The 10,564-nt window shown below is 39.7% G+C and overlaps 3 protein-coding genes across 3 annotated transcripts in view; all 3 read left to right on the plus strand.

Annotated features, from left to right (window-relative positions):
- rpl8 (ribosomal protein L8) overlaps window positions 1-3,960 on the plus strand; it is a 6,170-nt gene extending 2,210 nt beyond the window's left edge. The window contains exons 3-5 of the mRNA XM_014027644.1: window positions 3,157-3,375; window positions 3,469-3,584; window positions 3,766-3,960. Coding sequence (XP_013883098.1) covers window positions 3,157-3,375; window positions 3,469-3,584; window positions 3,766-3,924 — 494 coding nt within the window. The 3' untranslated portion in view covers window positions 3,925-3,960. The remainder of the gene's footprint in view (window positions 1-3,156; window positions 3,376-3,468; window positions 3,585-3,765) is intronic.
- A 2,056-nt stretch (window positions 3,961-6,016) lies between these two features.
- On the plus strand, window positions 6,017-6,825 carry LOC106531731 (cytochrome c oxidase assembly factor 7; the record flags this gene model as incomplete). The annotated part of the gene is given in 1 exon segment (XM_014027648.1): window positions 6,017-6,825. A coding segment is annotated over 1 exon segment (446 nt), but the record flags the coding sequence as incomplete, so codon positions are not given.
- Window positions 6,826-9,299: 2,474 nt separating this feature from the next.
- Window positions 9,300-10,564, plus strand: part of LOC106531732 (ras-specific guanine nucleotide-releasing factor RalGPS2) — a gene marked incomplete at its 3' end in the record, with an annotated part of 12,229 nt that continues 10,964 nt past the window's right edge. The window contains 1 exon segment of the mRNA XM_014027649.1: window positions 9,300-9,563.

Genomic DNA, 10,564 nt, shown 5'->3' on the forward strand with positions numbered 1-10,564 from the left:
GCTGTGTGCGGTCACTGGACCGAAGCCGAACCGCAAAGCTGCTACCAGGGTGGAGAGTAGTTGTCACATCGGTTTAAACATTCACGGTTCTGTTCCCCCTCAGAAAACTTGTGCGTGACAACTTTACACTTAGCTGCAACTCTGTTTCTGATGAAAATAAAAAGTTCTGCTGCCGACATTCTTGCTAACTTGTTAGCGCTGCTGTTGTTGTGATCACGTGAACGCTACAAGCAGGATCCAAGCGCTGCTGGATAGAAACACTGGAGCGGAGTCAGTGAAATGCTGGAACGGACTGCTAATATCGGAGCGCTTATATCGGACATTTTTTATGCAGGCCGATAAAATCCGATACTCGTTTTTTGGCTGATATCGGACCGATATCGATATCGGATCGGGACACCCCTAATAAAAGCATTTAAAGTGACAATGATTCAAAATCAAATCAAATTTTGACCCAAATAATTAAAATGTAATTGAATCGTGACTTTGAAAATAATATCCAGCCCTACCATAAACTCTCATTTACCATGAACTCACTCTTCCCTCAACATTGTATTATGATTTTCTCAATAGCTCCTAACTTTGTGAAAAACTAATTCATAAGACTTCTGATTGTGTTCTACATAATTATTATGAGGCTTTTTGGGTTGTACGTAACAATTCTGTAGAACCCAATCAGAAGGGAAAAGTGTGAACAGAGGTTTGTGTAGAACTGTGTACAAGCTTTAAAAGGAACATGTGTAACATGTACAAGCTGTACACCTTGTTTGTATTAAGAGTCTCAGGCTTTGTTCAGTTTTGTTTTCAGTGAAGCTAATTTATGGATCCAGCTCAAAGTTTTACATTTAGTATGTGTTYCTTAATCTGTGGCCTCATTCATAAGACAGCTCAGTCCAGGAATGACACGTTCTGTCCTCCTTGGACCATTCAGAAAAAACAAGATGAGGAAGATAAGCGCACAGCAGAGCAGCAGCTGATAAGTTCAGCAGGCAGAAATTAAAATAAAAATGCTGGCTGTGATTATGTGAAGAAATTTAGAGTTATTAGGGTTTAGTACTGATGTTAAAAGCACAACACTATATTTTTAGGTTTTCCTTTTTATAATGTTTAATCTATTATGTGTTAATTGATATAGATTAGTGACATGTCCGAAATATCTATAACAACACATATTTATCCGTTATGAGAACATGTAGGGGAGAATTGTGTATGAATGCCTGTGATTCAGCCGTAGGTCAGTAGGGGGCGAACGCGGGCATTGAAGACTCTATAAATGGATCAACTTCCTGGTTGGCCGGCAGTGTGTGGTTTCCTGTCAGCAGTGGCAATAAATCCTCACTCATTAATTCTGGTTTTGTATGGTTTTATCCCATCTAACAATCATATTATTTAACATTGGTGGTTTTCTACTGACTTCAGTTTTTGAACACGAATATTTCATATATATGATTACAGTTTTCTGAAGAAAAAAAGCTCTGAAAATTACATTATCTTTACTTTTTATGATAATTTTCTGTTGTGATATATACTGTTACTGTGAAGGGATTCAATTTATACTCTGATATGAATCTGAGGTCATACCTATTATTTATTATTATTGGCAGCACGACGGCTCAGTGGTTAGCACCGATGCCTCACAGCAAGAAGGTCCTGAGTTCGATCTCCAGGTACTCCAGTTTCCCGCACCCACCAAAACGTACAACAGGTTGCCTTCAGGCCCAGGTCTCTCTTGTAAAAGAGATCTGAGATCTCAATGGGACTTGCCTGGTAAAATAGCTGTAAATAAAACTATAATAATAAATAAATAAATTATTTGGGGAACATTGCTAGAAACAGTAATGTGACTCACTTGAACTGTGAATTTCACTTCAACACACCAAGCTCTAAATTCATTAAAAATATAGAGGTGTGTTTTATAAAGTCAGGTAATAAAAACAACGATATTGTGACCTCTGTTTTTGTTTTGTCTATTTTGTCATAGTTCCTGTGTGTCTGGATTTAAATCTCACTTTTCGCTTTGCCAACATGCCTGCTTGACAATCACAAAGATAACAAGTCCTGATTGTCTTTTTCTTTTTTTAGGAGGATAAAAGCTGAAACAATCTGCTTGACTTATAGCTTGGGAGAGATAAATGATCTAAGACAGGATGTGGGATAAAACAGAGACTGAGTACTTTAAAGGAGACCAATTATGGGTCCTAGAAATGTTTATGGTATGTCTGTGGACTATCCAGACCATGTTCATTCAATTTAATGCACAAAATTATTCTCAGATAATAAAATTTCCCATTTTCTAGTTCTGCCTGCTCTGACTTCCATTCAGAAGAGCTGTTTATGTTAATGAGCTCTGTTGGTAACGCCCTCCAAAAATCTGTTGACATTAACTCCGCCCTCCAAAGCCAGCGTTTACGTTAGCATGGCTAATAATAGCAGAAGCTCCGTTGTACAACCATATGAGACCCAGAGGCAGAGTCTGTTGCAGCTTCTTTTTTTTTTTTTCTCTCCCTCCTCTGCTCTGCGCTCACTCTGCATGCTGTTACCAGAGCAGGGAGCAGCAGTGGTCAAAATACCTCAGAAACTCAAACAAATAGGCTTTAACAAGGCTTTAATAAGCTAAACAATAGAGGTACATGAGAAAATGTGTTCATAATGAATGAAAATAAATAAATAATTAAATTATGTCCGGTCTCAAACCCTGGTCTCCCACTCTCTGGTCCAACACTCTACCCATTGCCCTATTGGAGGCTTGTTGTGAAATGAGCTGCGCATTACACAACAACACCATGATGGCTTTTTATACTGAGGAGGTGGAGTCTCACCTGGGGGTTGCTAAGTAAGGGGCTGAACGCAGGTTCCGGTGGGTTGTCGTACGGCTTGTGCCATCACAAAATGATGGAAGTATAAAACTTGTCATTAATATACATTAAAAATACATTTACTTACAGTAAATATGCCCCTGGGTGCACTTTTTGGTCCTAGGACTGTTTTTTTAAGAACTACATACCCAAAGTTGAGTAAAAAAACTTTAAAAAGTGAATTTTGCACAATAGGTCCCCTTTAAAGAACGTCTGCTTCCAGCTGGATTCTTGAATCGAACAGGTCTTGCAGATTGTGGCTGATGCATCAGTTTAAAGCATTCTTCTCATTGTTCCACAGCTCAGCTGAACATTGGTAATGTTCTCCCTGTTGGAACGATGCCTGAGGGAACCATCATCTGCTGCGTGGAGGAGAAGCCCGGGGACAGAGGCAAGCTGGCCCGAGCATCAGGAAACTACGCCACGGTCATCTCTCACAACCCCGAGACTAAGAAGTCCAGAGTCAAGCTGCCCTCAGGCTCCAAGAAGGTCATCTCCTCCGCCAACAGAGCTGTTGTTGGTAAGAAACACACAGATGTGTGTTTGTTTTACAAACAAACACTGTCCACCTTCACAGCTGTCTGAGTTAAGAGCCTCTGCTCCGGTCTTTAAGGTGTGGTCGCTGGAGGTGGTCGTATCGACAAGCCCATCCTGAAGGCTGGTCGTGCTTATCACAAGTACAAGGCCAAGAGGAACTGCTGGCCACGTGTCCGTGGTGTGGCCATGAACGTAAGTCCACATGAAAACATTCACTTTGCTATACTTGCTGGGACTGTGTGTTAAAAACCCTTCACCACCTTGGTGTTGGGTTAATCTACAGGCAGAACTGAGCAGGGAATTAAAATGACATCGTTGAGGCCGTGTGTGTGTGTGTGTACGCTCCTCAAACCAAACTTCTTTTCTTTTCCAGCCCGTAGAGCATCCCTTCGGTGGTGGTAACCATCAGCACATTGGCAAACCCTCAACAATCAGGAGGGACGCACCTGCTGGTCGTAAGGTTGGTCTTATTGCTGCCCGTCGTACAGGAAGACTGCGTGGAACTAAGACTGTCCAGGAGAAGGAGAACTAACTCTGACTGTGGTTAATAAAACATCTTCCAAATCAATCTGTTGGCTGGGTTTGAGTTCTTGTTGATTTTAGCCTAAACTACAAGTTTGACACTTGGTGAACACTTTTTCTTTAGGCTCTCAAAGCGTTTATTAAAATGATTGACATCTTTCTAAAAGAATCCAACAGAACCACATTTTTATCAAAACTAAACACGTTAGTGGATTAAAAGCTAGATTCATTGGTCACTAGTGCAACATTTGCTTATGTTTTGAAGTTTCCACATTTCTCAGTTGTAAATTTGTTAGAACTTGAGTGCTTTAGAGAAACTGCAAACAATAAAATCAGGCTTCAAGAATGCAGGGATTACAAAATTTTCACTTAATTTTTGTACTCATGGCAGGTTTGTTTATTTTTTGTAAGTTTTATGGTAAAAAGTAAAATTTGATTTTTAATTGACGTAGGTATTTAGCCATGAAACCTCAGAACTACACCCATTTAAATGCAAAGGCTGACTTGATTATTTTTTTATATAAACAGTGTAAAAGTAATTTCACAGCTTTAAAATATACACCCATCGGCCACTTTATTAGGTACACCTGTCCAACTGCTCGTTAACACTTAATTTCTAATCAGCCAATCACATGGCGGCAACTCAGTGCATTTAGGCNATAATTATGAGATATCTCATAATTATATTATGAGATAGTCAAGTCATTATGAGATATTATCTCATAATTATGACTTAGTTATCTCATTATTATGAGATAATATCTCAATTATGAGAAAGGGACAAATACAACTGTAGATTAGCTGGGCAGTCTACTACAACTAAAATACTTTTCTTTTGGACCATCTTACAGGACAAACTCCAAAAGTACACGCAATCTACTTAGTAACAATGCAAATTTAAGTATCCAGCTCCACATCTGTCTGTTTTCTTTCTTACTCTACCTTCTCCTCTTAATTGGCCAGTACTGTATTTACTAAGTTGCTCTAAACATTTACTAATAAAGTTTATGTCCTATATGCCACGGACATCCTGTCCAGCACTTGATGCCACTCCGATCACTTTCGGTTCACGGTCAACACAGTGTTAGCAAAACATTATTTCACCCAACAACGACTCTTAATGATCTCCACAGTACAGAATATTACATGTACCAACATTAACACAGGAGATGTACAGGTCCAGCCAAGTGGAAAAAATCACTCCAAAGTGGATTAAAGACATAAAAACAAAGACGTTTGTGTTTATGGTTCAAGAATTTAACCTTTTTCACTATTCTGTGGCTGCTTGTTCTGTGAATTTTTCACGTAGAGCTGTGACACTTATATTGTTGGAAAGAGCAGAGTCTGGGCTTTAAATTGATGGGCTAATAGTATGGTTTGGATCGTTTTCCCCGACGTTAGTGAACTGAAAACGTGATGATTATCAGGAGGAGGTTCTGCTGCTCTCGGTGCTCGGGAGTGGCGCGCTCGTCGCTCGTGTTTTGTCTATGCTGTAATATACACTCTAAGGTTTTACTTTTGCATAAAACTCATGACAAAGTTGCATAAAAACATTTCATACTCTGTATAACACAAATGCACACACACACCTACCTTTGTACCGGCTGCTGTGTTAGCTTCCTGCTAGCTGTCATGTGGAGGAGGTCTTTCCTCTCTCGTCTTGGCAGTATAAAAGGGGATAAATGTACATTTCTCTTTTGTAACCTCCATTTTCTCATTTCTGATGCTGACTCTTGAATATCCTCAGGTTAGAAATGCTGATTACAAACACAAGCGTGAGCTTTTAAAGATAAGTTTTGCCTCTATAGCTAAGATCCACAGCTGTCACCTTTCCTCCTCTAGGAGAAAGGATAAAAACTAACTCTATTGTACCTGCTGGTTAGTGGACACAACGGCACACAACAGAACTCAAGTTTTATACCAGAAAGGGAACCTTAGCACATTTAAATGGCTCAAAAAAGATCAAATACAGAAGACGTTTTTGRATTTCATGTATTTAATTTTGAAGGAAGCACCTCTAACAGCTTCTTTACATCACTGCATAAGATAGAATAAGACTTTATGACAAATATCTGTTGATCTTGTTGAAATCTTTTCACCAGGTGGAATGACCAAGTGTCTGAAAACAGCCTACTCCTGCTTTCTGCGTGCCTGCGATGGTGGAGGAAAGAAGTCTGCAGACGCCTGCCATAACGTGGGCCTGTTGGTCCACGACGGGCAAGCTGTGGAGGGAGGAGCCAACGTCAAGGCGGCGCAGCAGTATTACATGAAAGCCTGCGCCGACGGCTTCGCTCCCTCCTGCTTTAACCTCAGCACCATGTTCATCACGGGCGACTCTGAAGGGCTGGCGCCAGATATGGCTCAAGCCTTTACGTACGCCAACAGAGCCTGTGAGCTGGGACACGTGTGGGGCTGCGTCAACGCCAGTCGCATGTACAAACTCGGGGAAGGCACAGAGAAGGACGAGAAGAAGGCAGAGGAGCTGAAGAATCGAGCAAAAGAGCTGCACGGTTTAGTACAGGAGAGGCAGATTAAATTTGGGGAGTGATTATGTCAAGCTTCATTAGATCTTTTTTATTTGACCTAAACGTGGACTGTTTATTATGAAGCAACTAGGCCTGTCACGATAACAATGTTTACTGGACGAATGTACTGCGATAAACAATAATATTATTGGAGACCAGTTTAAACTAATAATGATATAACTACCCCTGTTAACTGAAGTTTACATTAAAATTTAGTGTAAAAAGAAAAAAAAAAAACAACTGTCTGCAATCCCAAGGTGTCTCCAGCTGTACGAAGACGCTCCTGACTAAATACCTGTTCACAGAGGTTAGAGACCATCACCTGACAAACACCCAGTGCTGGCTCTAGACATTTCGGTGCCCTAGGCGAGTTGAAGGGCACCCCACCCACCCCAATTTGAACCCCTAAAAACAAGTTTGACAGTGTAAGGTACTGTGGTAAACATAGATTTATTTGCTTTCCCAGGAAGCAAATAAATAACAACATACATGTCAACTTGTACAGATTGTCTGTAAGTTATAAGGATTTGACATCATTTTGCAGGCATACAGAGGTATGGAGCAATCTCACGGATATTTTCAAGTCTTAAAACCTCATTTTCAAATTTATCTAACATGTCAGAGCCTGTTGGATGATTTAAAAAACAATAAATGACATTAAACAGCCATCTTCCAACCTGTTCTGCCACTAGAGATAAGTTTTGAACTTTTTCCTCTCTCCTTTCCTCCTGCTTCACCGCAGGCGCTTTCATGTCCCCAGCGAGGCTGACAACCTCCCCTCACCCCCGCGAGTGCGAGTTGTATGGATGTTTTTGCAAAATATACGGATTTTTGAGTCTTTTTATACAGGTCTGAAGAGGTTGACATGTTTGGGACAACAAAATACAGACTTGTTGTTATTGAGTTTGTCAACATGAACCACTACCTGAGAGGTGCTACTAGCCCCTCCCCCACCAGAGCAGGACGAGTCAGTGCAACGTCAATCAAATTAGAGAGAGGGTGGGGGTGATTGTTGCATTGRGGCAGAGAAAATGTTTTATGGGTAGAGTAGTTTATTTTTCCTGTAATACTTCATTATAGTTTTTTAAGACAAAGTTAATTGAAAGGGGCGCTGAGCAGAGWTACAACCAGTTATTACAAATAATTACTTTTTTCTTCTGCAGTTCGGCGSCCCCTCCAGCAGATGGCGCTCTAGGCGACCGCCTAGTTCGCTTATGCCAAGAGCCGGCTCTGCAAATACCTGACTCCTCTCTACACCAAGTAAAAAAGAGGGAGACATGAAGAAAACAAAAAAGCAGGCAAATGAAAATTATCTTCATTTTAATTTATCTTCCTCAGTTTAATTTATCAGTTTATAATTATTATTATTTTTTTTACGATTAATTGATTTATTGTTTATTGTGACAGGCCTATAAGCAAACAAACAATGAAGGACAACATGTTTTAGTTTTTATATGTACCAGTTTGCCTGAATACAGGCTGTATGAAAAGTGAAAACTGTATGATGTAAAAGCAAAGAGAGAAAAAAACAATAAATTATGTTGATTTATTTTCATGTTCCTCAAATTAAAAAATGTTGAACAAACACACTGGGTAGATTAGTGTTATTCAAAATAAAAATGACACATTTATCTAAAGTTTAACTAAATATTGTTCAATTTAACTGAATATTASAATAATAATACAATAATAATAAAATCTTATTTCCTCAAATCATAAAAACTACATATCAACATGACAAAACATGAATGTGAGTATATTTTACAAAACCTTTTATTAAACAACAAAAATGGAAGCAAATTTTAGGAAGCACACATTTGAAACTCATTAATCATGCTCTGTAAAATGTAGACTAGTTCAGAAAACTAAATACAAAAATTTCATGTCAGTTTTTCTCAGATTTTTAGATTAGAGGATTTACAGATATCAATTCAAATGTAAAGATTTTTATTAGCACATTTTAACCATAACTAAATAAGTAGTTGTTTAGGCTGTTATATCCTTGTAGTATTTGTTTATAAATCAATATGTGTACTCTTGAACCAGCAATATAAATGTTTTTACCAGTGTTGTATAAAGTACCTCAAAGTGATGCTTGTGTAAAAGTACAAGTATCTTATAAAAATACTTTGGTAATAGTTAAAGTCTTCTCTAAAAATATTACTTGAGTATCAGTCTTAAAGTATCTGATATTTTTTGTACTTAAGTATCAAAAGTAAATTTCTGACACAAAATCTACAAAAGTATTAAAAGTAAAAGTACTGAGTAAAAGTGAGCAGTTAGATTTTACAAAATGACATTTATTGGGAGGTGACTTCTCCAAAAACTATATTTTCTAACAGCGTGCAGCTGTGATGGGTTGTGTACAAGCTAATAGTGTGTCAGAATGGTATATATTTATACTTCTCATCCAAACACAATTAAATTCACTCTATCCAGGAGACACAGTTTATCAGGATAGGATTTTTAAAGTAATAAATTGGAATAAAATAGGAGTAACGACTTTCTATTTACCTTTTTTTAAAAAGTAGTGAGTAGAAAGTACAGATAATTGTGTAAAAATGTAATAAGTACAAGTAAAAAGTACACTGAAAAATAATTACTCAATAAAGTACAGATAACCAAAAATTCTACTTAAGTACAGTAACAAAGTATTTGTACTTAGTTACTTTACAACTCAGGTTTTTACATCTGAAGGTCATATTTGTTTGTCAGAACCTGAATATTTTGAGAACCACAGATTTGAGCTGAAAATAGGAAGCAGTCCTTCAAACGACCACCAGAGGGCGCCCGAACCAAACATGAACCTCTCCGGGTCCAGCAGGACGCTCAGTCAGTGCAGAGCTCTGTCTAAACACAACCGTCCCAGCTGTCGCACCGACAACACACCAGCAACACACTGCAGACGATGCTAACCGTTGTGTGAGGACAGCAGCGGGTTTGTTGAGGACGGACACGGGTGGACTGGCCCAGTTAGCTGCCTGGAAGCTCCGCCCGTTCAGCGCTCATTCAAAACACAACACAGCTGTTGTGAGCGGAGCGTCAACACAACGAGCCCACACCGCTGTCCTCTAATGTCCCCGCTGGAATATCAGGCCGAGAAAGAGGAAAACGGTGCTGTTCGGTGAGTGACAGAAACCACATGAAGATTAACGTTATTTCCGTGAGCCCGCATTAGTCGGTAATCCCGCCGCGTTAGCGAGCTAACGTTAAGCTGCTGAGCGGCTGGGCTTGTTTTTAGCTGCGGAATGCTCCGTGTGTCAAAATAAAGCAGGGGACGTGATGCGGGGATGAGCTGAATGAGAGATGGTGGCTCTGATTTTTATGTAGATACTCTTTAACTGTCTGAATAAATCTGTGTTTTAAAACTCTCAATCCAGGTGAAAGCACGGTTAGCCACCACATACCGAGAGGAAAGCTTTCATGTCGCCCCTCGGTAAATCACGCGCCCCCGCTGCTAGTTAGTAATGCTAGTTAGCGATATTTGCAACAAGCTAATATCGATACTTGGACAGGAGTGATGAAGACTCTGTGAGTAGTTTGTGATTTCACTTGGTTAGTTGTGTTTGTGTCATGGCTGRGTGTTTAGCTTGTGTTTGTGTCGTGGCTACATGTTTAAATGATGTTTGCATCGAGCTGTTAGCTTGTTTTTAGCAGCCGCTGCGCGCCCTCGCTGCCTCGGATAGCAGGTAGAGCTGATTGGCGGTGAGCCCCCCCTGCACGGCTGTCCTCCGGGGAGTGCTTTGGGTGTGGCGTGGGTTCACTCACAAACAATGTAGCGTGTAGCCTAGTTTACTTTGTGTGGGTCACTGCACTGTAGTCGGCATGTCGAGCATAAAGTGCAGATATTTTGAGTTTTGTGGCCTGAAATTGTTCACATAGCTTAAGTCTTTGAAAGTGCAGCTGCTGGGCAGCCTTAAAAACCAGGATCTGCAAAAACCAGGGGCGGCACTAGGTTTTAAAGACAAGGGGGGCTTAGCCCCCAGGAGACGCACAGAATTGTTGTATATCATATATTTGTATTGTGTGTGTGTGTGTGTTATGTATGCGTGTGTGTATATATATAATGTGTAATGTATGTGTGTGTGTGTATATATATATATAATGTGTAATGTATGTGTGTGT

This window comes from Austrofundulus limnaeus, unplaced genomic scaffold (genome assembly GCF_001266775.1).
Source record: "Austrofundulus limnaeus strain Quisiro unplaced genomic scaffold, Austrofundulus_limnaeus-1.0 Scaffold668, whole genome shotgun sequence".
Lineage (NCBI taxonomy): Eukaryota > Metazoa > Chordata > Actinopteri > Cyprinodontiformes > Rivulidae > Austrofundulus > Austrofundulus limnaeus.